Below are 27721 nucleotides of genomic sequence, written 5' to 3' on the forward strand. Positions count from 1 at the left end.
CAAATTATCTGAGCTATGCCATCTGCTTATTTTTATTTATATTCAGAAAAATAAAATTCACAGATGATATCTCATTGATATCTCAAATAATTTCTCCTTGAGATCAATGAGATTAAATAGAGATCAAATGTAAAGTTTGCTTTATCCGCGTCACGGTATTACTCATAAGAAAAAGAGTCAGAAATCTCACAAACGTGTCTGTCATAAGAGTTTCAGAAGAGATGCCAACAACGTCTCAAACTGACCTCAGATTTGTCAAATCGATATTATTGAAGATCTCAATATAAACTCAAACATTTCTCATCAAATTTACTCATATCCAGATTATTTGACCTCTTCAATCTAAATTCGTGTTGTTTTACATACAAAGCAATTTTAGGAGAAACATTTGAGACGTAAACAAACACAACTGAGATCTCCATCAAATCTCCTGAGCTATAAAAAAACAACATCTGAGCAATAAAATGTTCCTCTGGGATAGTTATCTGTCTCCGGAGCAATGATGGAGAGGTTGCTAAGCAATGTGATTCTTCTGTGGGTAATTCCTAGGCATGGTGATGTGAATTAATCATGTGCATTTCGGTCCACAAACAGAAAACAGACTCAGACAGATTAGCTTGGATACATACACCTCCACTTGAGATAATTCTGCACTTGTGAGATGAACTATCGTGTCAGGTGTCGAGTTTGGCAGATGTGTTGCGTCTCCACGTAAGTCTCTTACCTCCTGAGAGAGGCGATGTGCTCGTCCGAGAGACCCCCATCATCTTCATTTATAATCAACAATTTGTCCTTGAGCTCTTCTGGAGGCACGGGGAAACTTTTAAGGAAAATATCTGTAGGGACAACATAGACAAAAGTCAGTCACACATACAGTCACACACATACCCACACACACGTTCGCGAGCCGCGGATTCAGTTTTATTGAAAAGCACTTGAAACGAGCCTCTCCTGACACACACTCCCCACCTGTGATGGAAAAATCCGAAGGCATTTTGGAAACAAAAGTCAATGTGCTCAATGATTTCTCTCCACATCAACTTTGATGCTGTTTCACATCCTACAAAACCAGAATAAACCTCGCTGTGCTGATGTTGCAAACAACGGGTCGTGAATAACCGATGAAGCGTTTTGGGTTAGTGGGACAACACGTCCATTTTAGCAAATTTTTCCTGCGTTGATTGAGCTGCACAGGGGTCAAGGGTACAGTTGTAATGCCGAACGGTTTTATCAAATCAGTGCAAAGCACAAAACAAATCCTCTTTTAACTCTGTATGGAAACGAGGGCGTCTCATGGCTAATGGCGTTTCATTTCAACACTGCAAATCAGCTGCTTAAAAGGGACAGTTCACCTAAAATTAAAAAATCTTTCAACCTTTACTCAACCTCATGTCATTTCAAACCTGTATGACTTTCTTTCTTCTGCAGAACACAAAAGAAGATATTTTGAAGAATGTTGGTAACAGAACAACGCTAAACCCCATTGACACAAAACCACAGAGACATTTCACATAATAAAGAATCACACACGGGTTTGGGACAAGATGAATAAATGATGACAGAATGTTTATTTTTGGATGAACTAAACTTCTCTTCTTATTCAAACTCTCAACAACATCAGATTAGGCCGCTTGTCGAAGTAAATTCTTTGACGTCTGAAACGGGGAACACAAAATTGACCCTTACTGTAAGAAAAGAGTGAGAATAATGTTCTTGAATTCTACTAATTGCCTGAAATCAGGAAGTTTCATTACATCATATTACATCTTACAATCTTATTATGAGCGCAAATATTTCTCATTAAGTTCTTCTAAAATCAAATTTTCATATTTAATATTAATAACCCAATCTCATGGCAGTTCGTAACCATTTAAGAGGAGGCAAATTTTTTATGATTTCACATATTAGTACAATCAATTTTTACACCATTGTTTTTTTTTATACTAGAAATAAGTTTCTATAAAATGTGACCACGGATGACAAAACCAGTCTAAAGGGTCAATTTTTCGAAATTGAGATTTTTACATTATTCGAAAGCTGAAGAAATAAGCTTTCTGCTGATATATGGTTTGTTAGGATAGGAAACTATCTGGAAGAACAACAACTGTTCACAAAGCTGGAATCTGAGGGTGCAAAAAAAGCCTTTGTAGTTGTTAATCAGGGGCACTGCAGCAGGCCATCCACTCACAAAAATAAAGTATTTTATATATTTACGGTAGGAAATTTATCAAATATCTTCATGGAACATGATTTTTCCTTAATGCCCTAATGATTTTTTGCATAAAAGAAAAATCTGTCATTTTACCCATACCCTGTATTTTTGGCAATTATTAAAAATGTTCCCGTGCTACTTAAGACTGGTTTTGTTGTCCATAGTCACAAATGTACTTGGTATAAATCAAATAGCCAGCTCGTAAAATACAGGAGTAGCAAATTTGTGTGAGATCAGCCTGGTAGATCTTTATACACCTCAATGTGTTTTTGAATTTTTTTGCAATCATTTTTAACATCAATTTACAAAAATGAAACATCTAACGACTCAAAAATAAATCAGTGGCATTGACAGAAATGTTGGCACATTTGACATCCCCCCAGACAAGGATTTGCTTAAGCAAGGACTATGCCTTAGTTAAAGCTGCTGTGTGTGATATTAAGCAGGATCTATGGACAGAAATGCAATATAATCTACATAACTATGTCTTCAGAGGTGTATAAAGACCTTACACAATGAAGCTTTATGTTTTTATTGCCTTAGATGGAGCTATTTCTATCTACACACACCGCGGGTCCACTAACATGGAATTCACCATGTTATTTTTACAGTAGCCCTTAATCGACAAACTGCTCTACAGAGCATGACTGTACATTTCATTTTTTGAAGTTCTTCTAATGTTATGTGTCGTTTACATGATTTTTTTTAAAGCTGAATGATAATTCCAACGCTGGTGAAATTCAAAGCAACTCCTCTGTCTGTTCTCATTCATGGCCATCTGTGTATAAAGAAACATCCGTCTATAGACCAGATTTAGACAATAAAGTTTTTCCTTTGCGTTTATGAAAAGTTTTACGTACACATGATGACAGCATTATGAAAACGGTCTGCATTTACACGGATCCAGGAAAACGGACTAAAACGCTGTAGTATACACCCCAAGCCAGTGGGTGGCGATGTTGTTGTGTGAAGAAACAGGACTTGCCTTGGCACATACACATGCACAGTTATACGCCAACAGTGCTTGTTAATACCGTAGTCGACCTTTATGGGTGTTTAAAGTCAGGCGAATATCAAAAGTGTGTCTACGCTGGTCTTATTGGTGCAGCATATGCACATTTTGCTGGGGAAACGTTAAAACTAAATTGAGCAGCGAGAGCTCACAGAACGGGAAACCGCCATATTGTTTTCCTAATACGCATACACGTGTAGTCATCGTTTTCAATAAATTCAATATTGCAGCTTAAATGGAAACATGGTTTTCAAAAAGTTGCATTTGAGAACGATTTTTAAAAGTTTGCGTTTTCAGCCCCCAAAACGAAAGGCTAAAACGCATAAAAAGTTTTCCGTTTTCACTTGAATACACTGTGATGAACTCATTGGGATATGGTCGAGGCATTAAAGTACATATAAAGACACACACAATGAATTTCATAAGTCTGTGATAAAAGACATGAAATCCAGAAGCGGGGCATGAGCTAAAGGGTGTGTCTGAAGAGGGCACGACACTGAAATTTCCTTCCGCAATCTCCATCGAGTCGCCTCTTCTTGGTGCCATCATCCCCGCACCCCTCTGAGCTCAATCACTTTACTCGTCTTCTCCCGTTTCATGCGGTCGGGGTAGTTTACAGCCCTATTACTGATCAACATGCAATATTCATCTGAGGAGGCATTATCATTTTTCCCAGCTCCGTGGCCCTTTTGCCCTCTTCGCTTTAGACCGGCTGAGAGATAGATTGCCTGGGGGTTGCCGTGGGCTCTCTGATTGCCTACAACTATAGCTTGTCAGAGAAACGGAAGGGGCACTTGGGAAGATGGCTGACAGGTGCTAGTAAGGGTGCAATGCATTTTTCTTACCTCTTTGCTAATTGATGCACCTGCGGGAGAATCTCACAGTTGCGCTGTTTGTGTTTACATTTCCAAGGATTGTGAAGTTTGTAAAGCGTAATCTGCATCTGAGCTTGAGAATTTGTGTGCAATTTAAAACCATCTCGCTGTGGTGTTTATTAAGACGTCTACTGGTAAGTATATCATGTAAGGATAATGGTTACAAAGGTTTAAGAGCTCTTGAAAAGCACATAAAGAATGTCGCTCATTGAAATCCAATGTCCTCTAATGGCATCTGATGATTCAGAGCATGAATAATCACAAGGATCCATCTTCTTTTGTATATAAATATGTTTACCTTTGAATGTCTTTCTACACATAAAAGACAAAATATTATAAAGTTTCTAACAGATTCCAGACGCGAAAACAAGATGCTCTGTGCTGTTCATCATACGTTTGAGACAGCATCAATGCATCTTAACGTGATCCAAAAGAAAAAAATAAACAAAAACCATATTAAAAATAACTTTTTTCTGTTTTGTGGCTGTCCACTTTTGCAAGGATAGTTTGATGCAACACTGCCACCTAGCTGTTGCTTTTAGAGCTGCTCTTTATTCAGACTGTAGGTTTTCAGATTTTCAGCTCATTTCAGGTATAATTCGTGTCTGTAGCACAAACATATAAAGCTGAACAGCAAAATGTTTCACCCCAAAATGGAAATAACGAGGCTGGCTTCGAATAAACACATATAGTATAGCTGTCTTATAAATAAAGCTTGTTTTGGGCTGAATGATATTGCCAATAGTGACTCTGTTATTCCAAGTCGATCCACCAATCATCTGGTGATGCTCTAATCCTATCAGAGAGATCAATAACCTTCCCACCGTGACTGACGCCACCATTTGTAACCATTGGACATTTCTCATCAAATAACACAACAAGGCCTTCCATCTTATAGTTCAACCTCACATCTGTAGAATAATATATGTGAATCTTTATAATAGCCAAGCTTGTGTCAATACAATAAGTCAAATGACGTGACAAACATGACAAAACTTGGGGTTTATCGTATTGTTGCTACACCTTCTGTATACCCATTTGGTTTGGCTGTGCTTGAATGATTTATCACATGTTTTCTGTGATTTTTTGAGAACAGATCCATAAGTAAACTGAAGAACAAGTGATATACTCACTGAAATTGTGAGCGATCTTTGCGTTCAGCATGATTTCGATGTTAATGTTGGTCTCTGATTTGCCGACGGTCTCCTGTTCTTTTACGCAGAACAGTTCATACAAGCGTGATGTGTCGATTTCGATGTTTTTGAGGTTCTTACGGGCCCACGTTGACTTTTCAATCTAATAGAAGAGGGAACAGTCAATATATACATCTTCTCACCTGTAAATCATCTTTCTCTGATTTCTCTCATTTCATACCAAATGTAAAAAAACATCAGAAACACTGTTTGCAATCCAAGATATTTAGTCCCTCATGAAAAGGAGAAAGTACGTTTTTATTATAGTACAGGTAATATATAGAGGTTATATATAAATACCATGGTACAAGTACAGTTTAAAAGTTGATTTTGATAATAAAAATGATTATTAATGACTCTTTTGGTCTAAATTTAAAAGCAAATATTTATATTAAGTATATTACTAATATTAATATTGTAATTTATTATATTATTTATTTACAATGTTAATATTTTGGATATCGACATTACTGTCAACATGTTAACACAAATAAGAACTGTCCTGGCTTTGATCTATACTCCATATCCAAAATAACATAAATACTAAATACAAAACAAATCTGAAAAATATATTTCAGAAAAGTTTGCATGATCATAATTCATAAACTCATAGTTAATAAAAAAGTTAAATTAATTGTTAGTTTAACTTTGAGGCTGTTAAACAAATTAATTTATGCTTGAAGGTGATCTTTTCCATAAAAATTACATTTAAAAATCAAAACTTTATGTTCTACATAAAAATGTTCCTTTATTGCAAGAGAATTGCTTTAAAAAATAAAACAAATGCACTAAAGGTTGCTTTGGATATAAGCGTCTGCGGGAAACATCAGTTACCTTATCCTGAGCAACCAGGTCCCAGTGAAAAGCTTTCATCTTGTTTTTGAGCTGCTTTGCTGTTTTCTTGGGCATTGGAGGGGGCAAAGGCGCTGGTGGGACACCCTGGATTCCAACTGGACCTGGCACGTGCAGGGCTGAGGCCAGAGAGAATGACAAAGCAGGTGAAGGTTTCTCCTCTGCGGTGGATATATTTTGTATCTGTGCTGTTAGCGTTGGCTTTAGTTCTGGTTGTGATCTTTGGATGGTGTTGGTTTCTGGCTCTGCTGCTGTTTGAACAGCATCTGGCCGGGGTGGAGGAGATCGGGGTAAGCGTGGTCTCGGTGTAGCTGGTAGTGGGGGAGGTATGGTGGGTCCATGGTTATTCAGAATTTCATATTCTGGCTGGCTGTTCGTTTCTGTAATGCCATTGTGATTTCTCTGTGCTTCAGTGTCTTCATATAAGGGTTCACAGTGAGACTTTCGTTTCCAGTCAATGCATATCTGTTTGATGGCTTTCACCCAGGCATCTCGCTGATTTTGAACAAACTCGGAGGTCATATGGTCAGTCTTTGGTATTCTGAACCTGTCGCAGTTAGAGTATATGAGATTTAGGTCAACTGAGTACAACAAAAAATAAAAGAATAATGCTTTGAATTTCTTGAACAATTAACTTTTTTATGAGAAACAAGTCTAATGACTACACGGCAATACATGTATTGATATTTATAGAAAATGAGTTAAGGGAAATATATATATTTCCATCTCATTTATAAGGCTAGAAAACAATAAATATATTTTTTAAAAGCATAAAGTCAATCCTTATATCCCAATACTTCCACTATTCCCCATTATTTTTAATTTAATATTTTGTTTCCCTCAAAAACATTACAGAGTGTTTAATCACATAAAAAAGATTTCATATTTTCATATTTTGAAAACAAATTTTAACAATAAACGAAAAATTATGAGAATTAAATTGGGCAACACAAGATTACAGTCATAATATTTTGGGTAAAAAATCAAAGGAACACGAGACTAAAGTCTTAATTTTAATAGTTTTTCATTTTGACACAAATGTGTTTGGAGTTATGAAGAAAAGAAGCAGATTTGCAGAGCAAATACCAAATTTATATCACACCTACTTAGAATTTTGATGATTCTCAAAATATTACAGTAATATCTTATTTCTCTAAAGAAGCAATAATATTGTTGTTTTTGAAAGAAGTTGAACACTTGCTTTAAAATAAAAAAGTGAAAACTGTCCTTAATTCAAAAGTGGCATTATTATTTTCCTGCACACTATTTCAACAAAAAATTTAAACTCAAGAGCGTGCGACTCACAGAAAGTCGTTCCTGGCGTTCAGCACTGTAAAGGTGTCGGGGGCGCTGGAGGTCTCCACCCTGACATTACCATCCGAGAGATGGATGACAACAGCTGTCCCGTCATCTCCATCGCACCTGTGATTATTCACACTGGCGTAAATGTCCGAGTAGTTATAGACAGACTCGGCGGAGGACACGGATGCTTCTGCATCGATGGCAACAGGCAACAAGGTCAGCAGGCCTGTCTGAAGATGAGCTTCATATCTAAGGACACGGAAACATAAACATGCATTTAACTTTACCATTGTAAATATAGATTTTTTTGTTTTGTGGTGCTTGCCTGTGCACAATTTGATACCCCAATGCTCTGAGTGGTTGCCAGGGAGTTGTCATGTGGTTCCTAAGATACTTTGAGTGGTTTTAAGCATTTGCTATATAGTTGCAAGGAGTTACTGTATGGGTGGTCGTTGGGATAAAGTTTGTTCAAACCTCCATCAAAAATGATGCTTGCCATAATAGGAAACCATGTGAAAACCTCTGTGATCAAATATCTAGTTTAACAACTAAGAAGTAGTTTGCGAGACAAACACAATAGAGAAATGTTCATACTTCTTCCATTTGAATGATGCCAGTCCTCCTCTCTGAAGCAAAAGATGTTCCTCTTTGAGGTGTTCCGGAGGTCCGTTTGGAGTTTCCACCTCCAGAGATGTGTCCACGGGAAGGCTGTATATGTTATTGTAGATGATCTGATTTACCAGTTGCATGATCTGTAGGTGTGATAGCCAGTACAAACTAACATTTAGTACATGACAGAATATTAAGAAAAAAGATTGCACATAATCTCACCCTGTGTTTGTCCTCTAAAGAAGCGGCTTCCAGCTCATAGTCCAGTCGACCTTTGAATGAAATGGAGAATCTTGTCCCGGCAGCATCATGACAGTTTTTCACATCGTAGAAGAGGAGCTGACGCTTAACGATTCCTTTCTCGATGCTGCACAATATGTTCTTGGTGAAATCAAGCTGCAAAAAGAGAACGTACCAAGAGAGATTCATCAATTTGCTAACATCTTTTCGAAGAGATCTTCATACATTTCTGTTTTTTAGAGACAAACCTGTAACACTCTTTTCTGCCATATGTAGCGGTTGAACTTGCGGACGCTAAAGTTGTACTGCGAGGGTTCATATTCCTGCAACAGACATACTTCAGTCATGACAACTGGTGGGATATAATTTAAGCATTTAACAGAGAGTTCAAATATGCTCAACTTTCGGAAAAAAAACACAATGACCAACCAGCACATCCTACTTGTACAATGGTTAAAAATAATGCATAAGATAATATTTCTGTCGCGCAGTATTCTGTACCATGACATCCCCGAGCTATACCCTAATATTTACATTTGTTGATTAAACATGTACTGCAAAATGAGATATAAGTAACACATTACGTTGGCAGACGTTCTGTATCATAGCAACCAAAATGTCAAGAACCCACAGCTCGCGTCTTTAGCCACTTCAAAATACTTTGGTGGAGACACAGAGCTGTGATAGCAGCAGCATGCATTGCCATTTACCAGTTATCTGAAAACCCTATCGGTGTGCAACGTGCTGACGGCAAGCTGATTGGCTATCTCATGAGTCTGAGCTTCTGCTGTTTCATGACTAACCTCGGTCATTTAAGGCCATATTTGCCAACAACAGGCAAAACCGACATCTCTCTGGCTTTATTCTTGTTAACAATGATGAAACACTTTAATTACTTTGTTACACATCCTTGCACAAATGTGGTCTAGAGTTAAATTAAACTGTTCAAGCGATGTGTTACCCCATCTTTAACTTTAATAGCGCTCTCAATTTGGATATTTCTCTTAAACAAACGCATCGATTCCCTTCTGAAGACCTGTGTTTAGACTACAAAGCTGTTTAAGCCGTTCTTTGATCGATGGATGCACCTTATGGAGCTTCAAAAAATTGTCCCCCTTTCGCTCCCATTTCACAGTTTGGAAGAAAATGATACATGGTATTATAACTCCGACTGCATTATTCTTCATGAAGAAAGTCATATTCAGTTAGGATGCCTTGAGGGCGAGTAAAACATGGGGACATATTTATTTGCTTCTAAAATAGCGCTTAAAGTAGATTGTGTTTCCTTCCTGTCTAGTAATGTGTGTTTAAAAATCAAATCAAATGAACATTACAAAAGTTATGTTGCGTTTCATTTAAGCCTGCCTCAGACTACAGGAGTTTGAAAATTCTGACCGATTATAAAATCTGGTTGCAGCACACACATAAGGAGAATCTTGACAGATTATCTTATTTCAAATCATTATCATGTTCATTCTAAAAGATTTGAAACTCCTGGCTCATCACACACTAAGATAATATTAAGATTATTGTACCCGAGTGTAAACAATGTGTGTATTTGATTTGAAATGGGGACATCTAGTTGTAGTATGGCATTATGATAACTGTCCCTCCGTCATCTTGCAGTCTTGTCTACCATTGGTTGTTGTAAAAGTATCAACGTCATCACCCTGATTTGAAATCCTAAATATCAAACATGTTTGATATGATCGAGGCGGCCCCGAATGTTCTTGGAGCAGATCGGGATGTGTAAGATTTGATCTGTCAATGCCTCACATTAAGTGATAATCTGGACCAAACATCGGACCCCATCGAGGCCATCGAAACGATTTTTTCAAAGATTCTCCAGAGGGGAAAATCAGGGAAAAATCTGTCTGAGAATCCTGTAATCTGAGGCAGGTTTAAATTCATTAAACGTTTTTCAATTTCGGTTAAACGGTAAAAAAAAAAGTTTTACATTTACATTTACATTTATATTTAGCAGACGCTTTTAACCAAGAGTTAGGGAGCAACAAGCGATATGTCATACAGGAGCCAGAATACATTAGGTGCCAATACAAAGTTACTGGTTTCAACTAAAGCTAGACCACTACCACTACTTTTTTCGGTAAGGTAGCATAGTTAGCAACGATGCTCCCTGACTATATTGTTGCATTGTGGGAATTTTTAGAGAACGAACGTAATCAGTGCAATGGAAGGATTTTGTGAATGAGACAGGCCTTAAAATGGCCGACTCTCTGATCAGTGCCCTGACTACTAAACAAGGGAGATGATAGAGACGCACCCAGAGTTCTGTAAATGACAAACTACTGTACACTTCCTCAATGTAGTTTACTTCACAAAACCTGCCTTGGGCTGGTTATAATCGCCATGGCGACCTTTCTTTCAATATTAGCGCGTCCCTTGAAAACTGGTCGAGCAACTAATCATTTCCTTGACTAGAAGAGTGTCAAAGCATACCAACTACTTTCAGGTTTCGTTGGCTACTGGTTTAAATTGCTATGACAAATATGTCTTCAGTCCGTCTTTAACCAACACACCCATTCTGCACAAAAACAGTGTTGAAGAACAGCATACGAGCACAAAGGGGTTCAAAAACAGACAAGTGTTGATAAAATCTACAAAGAAACAAAGAAGACATGCGTTGTGATTTTTCCTTTCTCACTGTTGTATATTGAAGATGATTCACCTGTGAACAAACGTTCCTCATCGTGTCACGTTTAGCCTGAATCAGAGCTTGATCAATACTCAACTTTCCTGACTTCACCAAACTCATGAGAGTGAGCTGCTTCTCATTACTGAGCTGTAAAAACAAAACAACATTAACATCATATTCATCAAACCTCATTGTTCGACAACACAAAACTAAAATGAGGAAGCGTTTTGTGTGATTGAACCTGCTGTTGTCTCTCTTGTGTGTTTGTATTTAACACTTCTCGTGTTATTGTCTGCTAACAGTACAAAGAGCTTCATTGCACTCTTCACTTTTAGTTGAGGGCCTCATTTTTGGAAAATACTTTAACGTCTTTTGTGTGACGCATCAAATACTATTACATTGCATTTAATAGTTGCAATCATACCATGTATTGTATTCTTTGCTTTATGTATTTTTACTCCTTTATGTGATCTTCCATGGATAGCAGCTTTAAAACATTGCAATAGTTAAAATATATTTTAATTTGAAGTTTTGATCGTTTACACATTGTGAAATTAGTAGCCGTTTTATCTAAATAAACCATTTAATGGTTTACATGAGCATCTTGTGATGTAGTCGAATAAAGCTCTTTTGAATAAAGTACACGTGCAGATTTTAAGAAGGTACTCTTACCTGAGGAACTTCCAGCGGCTTGTGATCCATGCTGTCAGAGACATAAGAATACATGTCAGAGCACTCGTCAAGTGTTGTTAAATAACAACTTGGTTCACATTGAGGTCTGCCGTCTCCTGTAAAGGGGTGTGTCTCTGTATCTGTGTGTGTGAGAGAGAGAGAGAGAGAGAGAGAGAGAGAGAACTTGTACGGTGTGTTTACCAAAAACTAAACAACTTCCTTAAATGTGGCTTACAGGTAATTTATAAAAAGGTGAAAAAAGTGAAGTTACACACATTCACTATCTGATTTTTAACATCTCACAGTATCTGGTTCTCAATTATGATTTTTGTAAAGCATACACTATATCTTGTATTATTTTATTTTGTTATAATGATCTCTTTTATACTGACAGAAAATCTGTTCGCTTGTAATATTTGTAACAGTGTTTTAGAGTTCAGTAGTTACATGTTTAATGCTTAAACTGACGGTTTCTTCATAGTTTTTGTCTGCAGTAAAATGTTGTGCTGCATTTAAAAAAGTCTTGAATCAATTAAAAAATATATATTTTTATTGTATTAATAACTTGTGATGGTGTTGGAATGTGTTCCTCTCAGCCTATCGAGTTCTGGAATAGTGAAATGGGTTGAAATAACTAAGTCTTATCCATTACGCCCTCTATGAACTTCCTATGTGATGTAGATCCGTCAAGTTATACCTGACTCTTTCTGGTTGATGTGAGAGAGCCGGATGAGGAAGTGACATTACTCGGTGGTCAAACACAAAGGACTTCCTTTCTGTGTCACATTAGAAGATGAAGATAATCAGCATACAACAAAAACTATAAAAATAAATAAGTAAGCGGTATGCAACTTAATAAATAAAACAATGCTTTTAAAAATGTTCAATACACATTCACTCAATGATAAAACACAACTAATGGTGTGCCGAAATAGCTATGCAAAAATCACAACATTACATCATTAAGCTTCAAGACGATTCTCTTAATTTGTTCATCTGTAAGCAAAATGAATGTCGCAAGAAAGGAAAATCTACTTAAGGTGATGGTAGCTGGGTGAAAGCAGGCTCAGTTACAGTAGGTGGGCCTACAAGACTAATGTATAATATACATATGTTCAATATGAAAAAATACATACATGAAAGAACGATATAAAACATTAACATACAGTCATTTTTTATTAAAAACATTTCAACATGATGCCATCACCTGGTCTCAGAACCACACAGTTCTCATTCAAGTTTCATACCCTTCAGTATACACAGCAGTCCTGTAGTGTTGTGTTTCACCAAACATTTGTTTTTCTTGGTTGTGTTGGCCATTTTCATCCAGCAGCTGGACCTTTCCTTGTGGAGATTATAATAAATACAAGTGTTAGCAAATAAGGGACAATCTAAGATTATTTTATGATCCCATAATAGTTTTAGTGTTATCTTACATTAGTACAGAACAATTTTTCGCCCGTAACCCACGGAACCCGTAAATATAACACTGATGTGAAGATTTTTGTCGTCCAGCCACCGGTACAGATTGTTGTTGGCTCACCACATTTATTACTGGTTTGAGACGCTGCCAGTTAAAAAAACAATAATACAAATGCTACTGGTTTCCAGCACTAGTACCATTAAAACCATTTCTAATGTACAAGTATGTTTTGGGTCTTATTTTAGCAGGATTTAATGGTGCTCTGTTTGTTCCCATCCACCACATTACATCCCACCAACCCATTAGCCGTAAAGACCATTATAGTAATTCTATGATAACAAATAAAATTCACATTATAACCATTAAATTCATTATAATTTATGTGATGGTTTCTATGCTTTAAGCAGGGTTGAAATGGATGGGCAGAGTTAAACCACAGTAACAATAAAGAGAAGTGAGTGGAACAAGTCTCTGAATGTCCCCCTTCCAAAGTGCACAAATGCAAATGTCAGTATATGTGAGGGTTACATTTTTAATTCCATATTAAATAAAGAAGTATGCAAGTCGTCATAAAAATGCAATTTTTTTTTTACTTTAACAGAAGTATTAATTATAGCTTTTTGCCTTCATTCCTGGTATATAACAGCAAATAAGTGTCATTGCCCATTTGGCCATATTTCTATAATCAATTTAATTCCATTAAGATTATGATTCAAGACGCAGATTAGGATCCAAACTAATTTCCAAGCAAAACTTCTACTTTAAAAACAGATTGACAGATAAACCTCTCTGAATAAAAGGTGAAATAAACAGACCTTTAAAGTTCTCTCTGGGACACCTGTGGAAAGGTTACATGAAAGACTGGTAGATTTAAAATAAATAATTAAATGGACGTTTATTTTCTTCAGATTTGAACACAACCTAATATTACTATAAAATAATGAATTCGCAACGTTTACAGTAAGTAATACAACATTGAGTTTTGATAGAATGCTTTGCTGTTTTCTTGTTTATTCTGTATGAATTAAGAAAACAAGCTAGGCCATTTTAAGAACACCAATTTCTTTCATTTCAAAAGACAATACAAAATCCAGACACTTTTACATGAGCATAAACAAATTTCAAGTGCAAATACCGTTTCCCATTCCATAAAACATTGTGGCAAAAAAAACTCTAGATGAAAACGAAGGAAAAAGAAAATGAAGAAAACAAACAAAACAAGAACAAAGAATAATAACAGAAAAGCGATACATTTAAAGTTGTTTGAAATGGGTTTGGTAGAGCAAAGACTAGGGGAAATTATAAAAATAAAGCCGCAGTCACAGACTGCTAATGACATTTCTTTAGTGAACATTCAAAAGAAGCAAACATTGACTACTTTGCCACAAACCTTTTATTTCATGACAGTCGTGGCAATTTCACATATTATGACCAATACAGAGATTTCAATCCCGTAGTGCTGCAGAATGTTTACATTGAGGGAGAAACTTGAGTTCGACCGTTCTGTCCAACCCGTTTCTGACTTACGTTTGCTTTGATTTCTGTTTTTCATCTTTCTTTCTACACTATTATATTTATACAGTTAAACATTTATATTAGTGACCCTTGTAATAGATGTCAAATGTACAAAATGCCAATATCGTCAATCACTGTTCCATTAAAACATTCTTTTTAAATACAGGACATCACATTCTTCTTATTTCAAAATTTGTGAAACTCTCATTTGACTTTTGTTTTGGAAGTCACTGCACTTTTACAGACTGGGACCTCTTTGTATGCTTTTACCATCTTTGGAAAGAGAGGTCTTTCAAATAAACACACTTGACCACATCTGGAGCATTTTGATCGACACCATTAATTCTCATGCTGAGCATTTTCAGGTCTTAAAAGGTTCAAACACATCCTCTCTGATGGATTTATAGATAGACTTGTGTCGACATTTGGCAGGGCGGATACACATAGCAAACTAAATACAAGGTCGAAGAACTTTGAACTTAACACTTAGATTCCAATTAGTTTATTTTATATTTACAATAAACAAAAGAGAGAGATGACAAACAACCGTTGTGATGTTTCCTTTTCTGTCTTCGGTTACACTTAGAATTGGGTTTGAACTGACCGATCCAAAGTTGAATTTTTCTTAATAGTATTTGTTTAAGGAACAATTTACCCAAACTTCTCAAATGTCCACATCCACAGGCTTTCTCCTGAAAATGTTTTACGTCAGGCACTTAAAAGCAAACATCACTGTGGGCCGCTTTGCTTTGGATGGTTAAAGTTATGTGCAAATCAACCTCAAAACACTGTCGTTTCATCCGCTACAGGACTGAAATGTGTACTGATACTGTTTATTGACTCCCATCCGTGTTAACCCCCTGTTTGCATTGATCAGTGGTTCACGTTGAATGGGTTCGGCCCCTAACTGCTCTTCTCTGCAGGGAAAAAATTCTGAATATCATTCAAACAGAAGGTTTAAAGTGACGATTTAAAACAAGCAGCAATTGCATGTCCTGCAAAAGAAAAATAACGAATACAATTTCTGTCTCGCACAGAACCGAGTGTCCAATGCTTTAAACACCAAGCGACCTTTTCATCACCCGAGCCTTTTCAATAACACACATCTTTCTTGTTAAATTAACGCGAATATTAGGACGAATATGCGCCTGAAAATAATACAATCTGAACAGACAGTACGTTACTGTTTTAACAGCGTGACCTTTAGAGATTACATGAACGCTCTAGGAGCTCAAATATAAATGTGAAATGCTTGATATGAATCAAGAGCACATTAAAACTACAGATATACAGAAGATTGTACATTTATTCAGATGAGCTGGAAACGCTTGTTTTGAAAGCACGGTCACCGCTTGCTTCAGTTCCACAAGTAAAACATTTTGACATGCTTTAACTTTCTTCTGTCTGTACAACGCATCGTTTCTGTGACGTGAGTTTAAACTCGCACAGGGTTCTCAACGGGACATTCATACAATCGAACAAAAACATCGAGACGGCACGGAGTGTGACCGCAGTCTTTTTACAATACATTTTTACAGACTACACGTAAGATGTTTTCCCCGCTGAGATGAGGAAAGAAATAAGGTAAAGTGAAGCGTAACGTTTAGCATCTGCATAGTGTGATGTCGTTGGGTGTGGAGTTTGTGTGTGTGTGTGTGTGTGTGTAAGATCCCGTCGAGTCGTGGTCAGGTGATTGGAGGAGTGGGCGAAGCTTTTGGACTATTTGTACGGACGCAGGAAGGCGGAGACTTTGCTGTGGATGAGGCGTATGAAGGAGCGCGGCAGCATCTCCGTGGAGTCTCGAGGGGAGTACTTGTAGTAGTTGTTTGGGTGAGCCAGCACATCGAAAAGAGTTTTAATGAGTTTTTTATCCTGATCGGAAACAAAAAGGAGAAAAACATCGTGAGAATAAAACGAAAAATGTACTTGTGTATGCGAACCAAAGCTGCTGAAAGAGCTTGTGCTGAATCTGAGCATCTAAAAAATACCTTAAATGGCTTTTCCAAGAAAACACAATAACGTACACATTCGACTAGAATGGATGCAAATTAAAAGCATCATGGAAACGTGTAAGTCTCACCCCTCACGAGTCACAACTGACCTTAAGTATTTCTTGATGGTTTTCAGAAGCATAAAGTCGTCCGTCTCTTACGATATCTTCAACGAGCTGCTCATAATCCTCTAGAGACAGAAAGCACACAACCGGCAAGAATAAAAAAAATGAACTTCTCATGGCGATGGGTGACGTATACTGTATGTAAATGATCAGTATGGGACTGTCTGATGATGAATGACATGATGATATACCGTCATATGTGACGTATGGAATCTGGAACCCTCGAGCGCTGTTGACATCATTTGATTTAAAGTTAATCCAGAGACGACGCGACCGAGCCGTGAATGCGATGGGCCTCTCGTACGTCTGACATGTCTCATACGTGGTGATGGAGGTCGCCGACCCTGTGAGAACAACATCCAAATCAATTATCCATTTACAAACGTCAGACCGACATCAAGTCAGATGTCAATAAGCACTCACAGTTCTTCCTCATGACTAAAACATCTCCACACTCGTCCTCGGACGGCAGAAAGATTTCAGGAACCACGATTAGAATCTTGCGTTTGTGCGGAGGGCTTATGGTCCAGTTGCACTCCACGTTGGCTGGGTAGTTTCCAGGATAGTTGGGAGACTCGATGTATCCGATGAACTCGCCGATTTCACCGCCGCACTCACGATCTGAACAAACAACAAACCAACACTTTGAGGGAATTTATTTGCACGTCTCCAGGACTGAAAAGAAAACACTCTTTATAGTTTTGCCTCATCAGGTTTTTATTGATTATAATCCACTTGAAAAAGTGCATAAAAACAAGCGAGTGACTTGAGTGTCAGAAAGGCTGCGAGTGCCATCTTGTGCAAAAATTCATTTTTTTAATCTCAAAACATGAGCAGCCTACAATGCTTGACTACAATGCTAAAATCGTTTGGAGAAGCTACATTTGAATAGATTCAGAGTCAACATTTTTATATAATATATCAGATTTGAATACTTATTGCACAAGTTTAAGGTCGATGCAGATAGCAGATAGAATCATGTTTTTTCATAATGAATAAGAAATGTGTGTTATTTTTTGTTAATTTTTCCGGTTTTAAATAATTTTGTGTTATTTTGTTCAATTTGATTTCACAGACTTCATCATATTGTGTCTCATACATCATATTATTTAGCAAGTTTTTCTTGTCTTTGAAAAAAATCATTTCAGAGCCTCTAAAAATATCCGTCATCGATGTCAGTTTTAATTTGTCATTCTATTCACGAAGAGTGATTACAGACACGGAAGTGAACTCACTCTTGCATTGGGAGACGCTGATAGCACCGTCGAAGTCTGTGGTTGTGTTTCCAGGACAGGAGATACAGTAATTCTGTCTGAACTCGGCCTGATACGTTCCACGAGGACAGCGGATACAACGATGAACTGAAGTGTTGTAATAATGACCTGGAGAACACAACACTACACACACAAACACACATATTTGGTTTCCATGTGGTATAGGGACTTTCTATAAACATAATGACTTTTACATGCTACAAACTGTACTGTATATTCTCTCCTTTGACCCAGAACCTTACTAAAGAAACGTTCTGCGTTAAAAATCATCATTTAAAAGAGAGAACATGTGTGAAAAGTGTCTATTTGCAATAAACTGTACAAAACACACTAAAAGAATGGCTGGAAATGTTTGTAGACAGATTTTCTGTTTGCTCAAAAATAAATTAAAACAAAGCTGAATATTCTTCTTCTTATGAACCATCTGGTTTACAAGTTAGTTTTTTTAAGATTCGATGCCACAAAAAATGGTAAACTGATGTCGTTCTCTGTCATGCAACAAGCATGAGACGGATTTTTGCATGATGAAGATCTCGCACACAGATGGTTTGATTTTAAGACTTCACAGGCTTCAGTCGTCCAGATCTGGTGGTCTCATCACAAAATGCCGTCTCTGTAAAGTTCAGTGTGTTTGAAACAGCTCTGTGAGTCAGACATTCAGTGCTGGACTGTCAGTATAACAGATCAAAAGCAAACTTCTGCCCCTTTGTTCTTGAAATCCAAACACAACAAATGAAATTTGGGAAAAAAGCTTTCCTGTGGCTCAGTGGTTAGAGCATAGAGCTAACAACGCCAAGGTCATGGGTTCGATCCCAGGGATTTCACATAATTAGAAACAAATGTATAGGATTATGTAATCTAAGTCGCTTTGGATAAAAGCTTCTGCAAAATGCAGAAAGAAATGTACAACAGAGAATGAACTCCTGCAACAGTTCTTCTAGTATCGTGAAGAGTGTAAAAATGTCTGACCTTTGACCTCACAGTCATTGAAGGAGCTGGCACCCTCTCGTTTGGTACCGAGTCCTCCTCCACACGGGAAGCAGAGAGTTCGTCCGGGGTCAGGCTGGTACGAGCCCAGCGGGCATAACTGACAGGGCTTAAAGCCATCACTGGAGAAATATCCAGGAGGACACTGACCTATCAACATGACATCCCCTTTTAAATGAACAGCCTTTCACATATGTTGAGATTTAAACCTTCAAATTATAACTAATAACATATTTTACATTCATCACTATTAATTGGTTTAATTAAAACAAATCACAATGCCAACGGTTAAAAACGTTCTTATTATAAAAGTTTGGTTTGGTTACCTGCACATGACGTGATGTTACGAGCTCCTGCTGGACCGTGCCGGTCTCCTCCAGGGCAAAGGTCACAGGCCAGCTGACCATCACGCTCTTGGAAAGTTCCAGGTGGGCACTGAACGCATCGCTCCTGTTCACCGTGGTAGTATGACCCAGGCAAACATCTGACTAAGTGAGAGCAGCCAGCAGGGGGCAGCAGTGAGGAAACAAACTCTCCACAACACATTTCAGAGGAAATAAAATGTGTAAACTACATAAAGGTTGTTACATTTTTACACTCAAAAGTGACAATTTATACATTAATGGTTTTACCACAACATAGGAATTTGTTATGCTTGTGATTCCTATATCTTTACTGTTTTTAACATATGCACTTAACTTTCAAGATGTCTGATTTTAGTTACCAAGGCGTAAAAAATTATGGAAACCTGATTTGGGACAGCCTTAATTCAAATTCGTCCTGGAAAAGGGTGTTTATATATATATATTTTAATTCAAGCAATTTCATATAACTTAAACATAAACTTCAGACCATTTTATTTATGTACACTGACTATTAAATTAGATTAGATACATTTACCATTCAGAACATTTTGTCCAAATTCAAGACATTTTATCCTTATTTATGACATGCTTCACTGCAATGTTTTTGTTTTTCTACGTTTTCGGTAGGGGGCGCTGTAACACATCTTTTGAAAAAGTAACGCATCTAAAAACCAAAATCAACAAATGCTCTGTTTTGAACATTGTTCTGAATTTGATCTGGATGAAGTCTTCGTCCAAAACACAATTTTCTCATCTTTTTGTTTGACTTTTCTAAAGAAACTCTAAATGCACTTGTTTTATTCAAGTGTATTAAATATTCACATATTCATTCAACAAAACACTGTTTGGGGATCATGTACGTTTTGTGAAAAATATCAAAATTATCATGCAACTTAAAATAAAAAAGCAGGGAAAGAGTTATAAGCAGGAGTTTTGTTAATATGTCCCATTTAAATCTTCAACGATCCTCATAAATCTATGCGGGTTCTTGACCCACTTACCACAGCGGCCGCTGTCCTTCTCTCGACCCGGTCCGCAGTTCTCCTGCTTGGACGCTGACTGAGAGAGCTTCTGCGCCACCTCATACTCCAACCCCGCCACCCGGATGAGAAAACGCTCCTGGTTAATAGACTTCTTTAGTGCTTTGATGTACGACTTCATCTGCTGTTCCATACGCTGTCTTTGACACATCATATTACAGTTCCCTGCAGAACAACATCACGACCGACATGAGAAACACCTTCAGCTTTAAAAACCTTGTATCGCAGATGTCCGTCTCACCCGTGGCGTCTCCCGGCTTCACTTCGGCCTCCAGCTCCAGGGTGATCCGTGTGATCTCTTTGCTCGACGGGTTACGCGCTCGCCGACCTTTGGCCTTCTTTGAAGAGTCGCACTTCAGGTTAACAAACGAGACAAGGCAGTTGACGCACGGCTGACCGCCTGCGAAGGAGGTTTGCAATGATTAGATTTGACCTTTCAAGACTTTTGAAGTAATACAAAGTACACAGCATCTTGCTTGACACTTTGAATTTTTAACATGTCCTTTACTGTCCGTGTAGAAGTCAACCCCCCAATAACAGTGCTTTCTCTCCACGACCTTATTCCACAACAGGGACCATCAAAATGACATGGTAGCCTTGATTTCCAGGCCCCTATGACCTCTGACCTGGCCCGATCTGTCTGCTGTTGTCCTCCGCCCTCCCCTTGTGCTTCGGGTGCAGGTGACATTTGGCGTTCTTGATCCGGAAGGACGCCGTCTGTTTCACGGGAGGAGCCTGAGTCTCTACAAACAAACGCAGAGACATCGACACGCATTCATGAAGAAAATATCAATATGCATTAGGTTCATTCTGAACAGGGATCTGAGATTCTAGTGCACAGTGACAGCAATACTAACGAGGTAAATGAAACAAGTCTGACATGAAAAACAAACATCAAGCGCACGGACTGATACATCCAAATGTAATAGCACAGCTGTGATGTTTCTCAAAATCATGAGCTGCAGATGGTCTGGAGAACGTCTCATCGGCTTCCAGAACGTTCCACAAATAGAGAATCTAAACCTGAAGCGTCTCTAAACAAACATGCAATGACGGGAGGTGCTGATCAATGCTAAACACAAAACACAAGAGCTCGAACTAAACATAACATGAGTTCACTTTATTGCGTAAGAGGCAAATTTAATCACAGAACTATCCAATATTTCTCAGTTATATTGTACTGCATGAGATTAAATGGACGGCAAATGAAACTTCTGAATCTGAGACAAAGAGTCCGACATCTCACAAATGTCTCAAACTGAGCTCTGCAATCAATTATTGAAGATCTCAAAGATTTCTCAGCAAATTTTCCCAAATCCACACGTATCTTACCTACGCAGCTGTGAGCGGTGCTTGTGTTGAAACGGCTCTGTGATTTTCCCCTCGGAAGGGGTATCCCACAACTCACAGAATAACTGCTGTCCGACTCTGTTTGAAGAGAACATGAAAATAGTTCATGGCAGAATTAAATACACAGATTTGTGTTGGGGTATGATGAATATGTACCTGCCAGGTAATGTGCTTTGGATGCACAGGTGAGAGAGCAGCTCTCTTTCTTTCCTGTCTTACTGCAGGTGAGGGTGGCTTTAGAGGACAGAAGACTGGACGGACACTTCACCACCTCTGTATGAGGAAAAACACACGTGACATGTAATTTACACTTCATCTCATATTCATGCATCAATGTGTTTAAATAAAGTCTGTTTTCATTAAGGTTGTAGGGGCGTGTGAATGACCTCGAGGTGGCAGTGTTGTCTACATACCGACGCAGTCTTTTTTATTCCAGTGCAGTTTGTATCCTGGAGGACACGTGCACTCGTAACTGCCCAGGGTGTTCAAACATCCAAATTTGCATCCGCCTCGATTGATGCTGCACTCATCGATATCTGTGAAACACAACAACCGACAAAAGTTGTTTATTGATCCGTTTTAAAAGACCATATACAGTGAAACGTACAGACCCACAATGCAATGGACTTGAATTGACCTTCCATTTCTAAAGTGATGCTTATGATAAAATACCAACAGATGTACTTTTGTAAATTTTGATTCAAATATTTCCATTATCATAAATAAAAGTCACCGTCATATAGTTGTGAGAGAAAAAGGATAACTCATATTATTTAGCACAACTGAAACCAACACAAGCACATCCAAATGCTAAACTCAAGCACTGCAACACATTAAAAACTCAAAATCGTATTTGTTCTTTCGTGTCTCTTAAATAGGCCTATGACACAAGACATCCGAGAACCAGATTCATATTTTAAATGACGTGTCGTCTTATTTGATGATGTTTGTTTTAGTTCGACTGAAGAAAGGACGTCTTAAATGTGGTATGGCAGATGATTGCATGAACAATTACTTTAAGAAGAAAGTGTTCTGTTCTGAACACATGCAGCTCTCTTTATTCAGATCTATTGAACATGTGTTCTCTGGTTTGGGATTTTCTGATGTTCTCCGATATGAGACAGCAGAGCTCTGATTAATATCACATAAACAATGAGATGATGATAGACGTTCAGAAAACAATGTCGCTGTGAGACTGTAATGATTCAACGGTGCTTTGATATTAAGCAGGTCATGACTAAAGATATTATAAAGTCAATGGGTTGTAAGCTCAGGGAACCAAACAGTCTGCAAACGCTTTATTTGCACTAATTTGCATTTTGTCAACATTTATGTCAACATTTAGACCGTCTCAGAGATTAAAGGTTAACATATAGACGGAAATGACTTCTTAAGCTTAGTGAGTGTGGCAAGGGGGGCGTGGCTTAACACGGTCTGCGGAGAGAGGGCGTGTCGGGAGAATGACGGTGAGTAAGCAGATCAACGCTATAGTGAAATCACCTGCTTCTCGTTCTAGTAATTGGCGAGGAGACGCATTTAAGGCACGAAGGAGGAAGAGAGAATGGAGAGAGAGACGGCTGAGAAACTCACAGACGGAGAAGCCTCGAGGAGTGGACTCCAGGATTACATGAAAAGGATCTTACTCTACGAGAGAGGAATATATGAAGTGAACATTTGAAACCCGGAAGTTGAATACCCGGAAGTGGACTATAAAATAAAAGTATCTCTTGTTTCTCAGCCACGCCGACCCCGCCTCCTTTCTTCCTTCATTATTGAACCTTGTTACAGTGAGTTTGTCACAGACAAACAAACAAAACCAGATCAAAATGAGACAAAGAGAGAGACACTGGATGCATGACTGAAAGGAACAAACTAAAAGAGAAGAACCCTTTCAACAAATTGGTTTTCTGTACAGAGTAAATGTGAGACGAGCGTCTTTGTGTGTTTCTTTAAGGGATAAAGCGATCACTTGCTGGGCTAGTCTGGTTTTTCCTATCTTTGTCTTTCTCTTGTTCTCCATCAGATCTGAACCGGCTCCAGACGGAACCTTTGACTTCCACATTTCCTCCGTTAATCTACGGAGCGAGTGAGAGAGTGCGGAGGTGACTTTTAGATTGACACATCTGTTAACCTCCTGTAGCTCCAGAGCACCGAGCCTCCAGGACATGTTCAACCTTCACCACTGACAGACTGAGGGTCCCGGTTCCCTATAATCTAGAACCGTTCCATGTGTCTGCAGAGAAGTGATTACTGCACAAGCCAAATCCACACATATAAAACACATACATAAAGTCTGTTTGTGGGCAAGTTTTGTAGTAGTGGAGTCAGTCTGGGGTTATCTGAGAATCACACAGGGTTTGCATTAAGTGCAAATATGAAACTATGTTTTCCCCTACAAAAAAATGATCGCCGTTGTTTTTGTCTTGTACAGACAGGCCCAGGATCATGATGAAAAAAACACGTCAACACTCTGTGTGTGCGTGTGTGTGTGTGATTGTTTCAAACAGTAGTTTCAAACTGTTCAATGAAATCAAACATAATTTCGGTATTATTGGAAAAGCCTAAACGAAAATTTGACATTTTGCCATAGCAATACACAGTAATAAGCTTTGGTTGAGGCACTTAAAGTATTAGATGAAAATAAATAAAAAGTAAACAAAAAATATCACTTCAACTGCTAAAAATTATTTATAATTCAAACAACAAATTGACAAAGAAATAGGAAAAAAGATGAACTAAAATTACTAAAAATACCCAAAAGCTAGGACAATAAAACTGAAAACAAAACTATAATGATATTATTTTAAGTAAATAACTTTATTTAATAAAAGTATAATATTTATTTTCATATAATAGCATATTACATATAAAGGTATATTATTTAATTTAATTTAATGTATTTTATTTTCCATTTACTTTTATATAATGTCTTTATCTTTTATTATTATTATGTACTAATTATTTAAATGTATTTAAAGATGCTTTGCAACAATGAAAATTGTAAAGGGGCTATATAAATAAAATTGAATTAAGTTAATAAAAGATACATAGTTCATTTAAATGTTTTTATTCAAATAATGTAATAATTTACAAGTTTAATTTGGAAAGTGTCACTTCAGCTGTGATCCTACTTGTAAACATGACTTTGAAGTTATTTCTTTTGACACAATGTTAAATGCTCTCCCATTAAAAATCCCTGTGGATAAAAACATCTGCTTAAAGAAATAAATGTTATTGTAAATAAAACTGATTTTGAATAACTTTCACCGATGACTCACATAAAGACCAGGAACAATAGGGCTGATGTTGCGCTCATGTCAACTTATGCATTTTTCAAAAACAGAAAACAATAGTGCAAGTGATCGATTACGAACTCTCTAAGTCAATTCAGACTCTCCGGTCCCAACATTTATTTCCCTGAAGATAAGCCTTCTATGAGAAACTGGCACCCACTCTTTGGAATGAAGAGAAAGGTCCATAAATCTGGGTGTTATCTAACAGCTCTGACAGATGAAGAGAGAAACACATTCATAATTTATGGACCCCAACACAATGGTGTGATGTATACAGGACACACATAGCCAAAACCTTCATCATGAAGACCTGGCAACCTACCCTACGATAACCAGCCATAAAAACACTCATGTCCAAATCTCATTCAAATGATACTACATCTAGGATATGTATAGAGTCTATAAGCACAACACCCACAGCATCATTTCTTTACGTCTGTCAAAGAAAGTTGACTAAGCTTTGTTTAATGGGTGCCGTCATGATTCTGCGAAGGGGAGACGGAAGGACATTTATATGAGAGGGTCTCAGTTTTCAATGGATGTGGTTGCCAAAGTGGACCCTAACAAGTAAACTAAAGTCAAAGGAGGGTGATTCTCTCACATACGTTTTCTGTTAGTTTTTATTGCTGCACAGGAAAGGGTGACTAAAATATTGTCCTCATAACACAGTAACACAACTCTCCAGAAGCCCCTAACAAGAGACATACGTTGTTTCAAAATAAAACCGATCCCATGATGCATCTGTTACCTCCACAATGAGCCACGCCGTAGAGGACGTGACCTTTGTGACAGTAGCACTGGAAACTTCCGGGTGAGTTCACGCAGGTGTGGTCGCAGGCCCTGTCGAACGAGCACTCGTCGATATCTACAAAAACAGAGAGCGAGAGAAGCACTTTATTCAACTGTTCACATAAATATAACAATTACAGTCATTCAAATAATGATTTTTATAGAAATAGTTTTAACGCTTTTGTGAATATTTTTTTTCATTTGCCGTTAATCATTCCAATGTGATCCACAATTATGTCTTGTTATCAAAGCTTCTGCTCTTTACTAACACATGTTTTCTGGTTAAAGTCGAGGCATTGCAATTTTCACAACATATGGAAATGATTTACTCCTAAACGCTCACCGTCTGTCTATTACAGAACGTGTCGTAACCTAAGACACTTCAGAGATGATCTCTGGAGTCTCTAGACGTTAGGTCTATAAATGTCAGGCTTCACCTCAAAATAAACACACACACATATATATATATATATATATATATATATATATATATATAGGAGAAAACAATGCATATTTACATTGCACAACAATACATTTGCATATTGCATTTATTCTAAATGATTACAACAATAATGCAAAACAAATCTTTCAAAAATCATTATTGCACAACATAGCAAATTATCTGGAGTCATTTAATATATTCAGTGTCATGCATGATCAAAAATATATATACATTCATTGCTTTTTATTGCTAATGTTCAAAATATATATGATAAATATATAAAACAACGGATGCGTGTTAAAGTAAACATCTTATTTTTCTTTCTTTAATTTGAAGGTGCACCAGACATTTATTTTTATAAGATCTATCGGTCTAGACTTTAAAAAGCCACTTGATAAAACAATTTCTTCTGATAAAAAAATAATAAATGAAACAAACCAAGATTGCAAGAGGTGTGTAAAGCATCCGTTCTCTGGGAAAGGACAACATTCAAGAAGCAAAGATAAAGACGGCGGCTAATGAAATAATGTTTGTCATGCAGTCGGCGGTCTGCCATCAGTCCTCGAGGTGAGACCAGAGGAGGCTTTCCAGAGGTGAACATTGTTTTGAAAAGGTCACGTTTTCCGGAAAATTAAAATGCTAATAGCACGCCAGCTATACTTACAGATTACAAATATCCCTAAAGGGCCGATCTAATCTTTATTATGGTATTTTGTTAATAGACATAAAGGACAATCTGCGCAAAATGCAGGCTGAAAAAACACCCACAATATATAAAACTGATGAGGTAGAGAAATTAATAATCAAATAAAATTAACATGAAAATATACAGGTTTGGGATGAAATGAGGGTACATTGTGTAATGAGTAAAGGATGACTTTTCTTTAAAGTGACTGGGTTAAAACCAGTATTTTTATAACGTGACATTTAACATCGGCTGTGCGCATCCATTTCTGGTAACCTTTTGGTGTTCCACAAATTCACAAGCCGTACAGTGTGTCAGGCAGCGTGAACCTTGAGTTCCCTCGAGTGCAGGATTGAAGAGGTTCATCGTTCAAGAGACAGCAGAGATCTATGAGACTACAACACAACTTTTCACAAGGACAAAAACATTCAAGGAGCATGTCAAGGAGAAGTTCATCATTTCACTTGATTTCTAGAAGAACCGAACAAAGCTTTTTAATATCAAGTATGAGCAATAGTAACAGTGTTGCTTGTGTCTTGGCAGACTGTAAAACATTTTTGCTGTAGATAAGCAGCTAGTTGCCAGTAACTTACCATAGATTTATATTTAACTAAATTATTGGCAATAGTTTTGTTGAAAGATAAACGAATATTAAACATTAAAAAGTCTTTAGCTTTACAGGAAAAAACTATAAAATAACAGCCTCAGGCAAGCATTTTGGGTAGCAGAAATCCTCATCAAACTTTTTCAGTTTTCTTTTTTTCCCGAATGCTTTGTTTGAGGCTGCTATTTTATAGTTTTTTCTGCAAAGAAAAAGAC

General features: G+C 37.5%; 2 protein-coding genes across 2 annotated transcripts in view; both read right to left on the reverse strand.

Annotated features, from left to right (window-relative positions):
- Positions 1-11733, reverse strand: part of LOC130409400 (formin-H) — a 29507-nt gene extending 17774 nt beyond the window's left edge. The window contains exons 1-9 of the mRNA XM_056733354.1: positions 11624-11733; positions 10985-11098; positions 8544-8618; positions 8278-8451; positions 8041-8198; positions 7450-7695; positions 6127-6691; positions 5233-5395; positions 725-836 (exon numbers count right to left, since the gene is read on the reverse strand). Coding sequence (XP_056589332.1) covers positions 725-836; positions 5233-5395; positions 6127-6691; positions 7450-7695; positions 8041-8198; positions 8278-8451; positions 8544-8618; positions 10985-11098; positions 11624-11677 — 1661 coding nt within the window. The 5' untranslated portion in view covers positions 11678-11733. The remainder of the gene's footprint in view (positions 1-724; positions 837-5232; positions 5396-6126; positions 6692-7449; positions 7696-8040; positions 8199-8277; positions 8452-8543; positions 8619-10984; positions 11099-11623) is intronic.
- Positions 11734-13004: 1271 nt separating this feature from the next.
- scube3 (signal peptide, CUB domain, EGF-like 3) overlaps positions 13005-27721 on the reverse strand; it is a 79233-nt gene continuing 64516 nt past the window's right edge. Inside the window, exons 13-26 of the mRNA XM_056733620.1 lie at positions 25735-25851; positions 22107-22229; positions 21850-21966; positions 21676-21771; positions 20970-21086; positions 20585-20743; positions 20305-20508; positions 19265-19471; positions 18921-19088; positions 17913-18074; positions 17101-17298; positions 16869-17021; positions 16663-16742; positions 13005-16433 (exon numbers count right to left, since the gene is read on the reverse strand). Of these exons, the coding sequence (XP_056589598.1) occupies positions 16281-16433; positions 16663-16742; positions 16869-17021; positions 17101-17298; positions 17913-18074; positions 18921-19088; positions 19265-19471; positions 20305-20508; positions 20585-20743; positions 20970-21086; positions 21676-21771; positions 21850-21966; positions 22107-22229; positions 25735-25851 (2054 nt within the window). The 3' untranslated portion in view covers positions 13005-16280. The remainder of the gene's footprint in view (positions 16434-16662; positions 16743-16868; positions 17022-17100; positions 17299-17912; positions 18075-18920; positions 19089-19264; positions 19472-20304; positions 20509-20584; positions 20744-20969; positions 21087-21675; positions 21772-21849; positions 21967-22106; positions 22230-25734; positions 25852-27721) is intronic.

The sequence above is a fragment of the Triplophysa dalaica genome, chromosome 20 (genome assembly GCF_015846415.1).
Source record: "Triplophysa dalaica isolate WHDGS20190420 chromosome 20, ASM1584641v1, whole genome shotgun sequence".
Taxonomy (NCBI): Eukaryota; Metazoa; Chordata; class Actinopteri; order Cypriniformes; family Nemacheilidae; genus Triplophysa; species Triplophysa dalaica.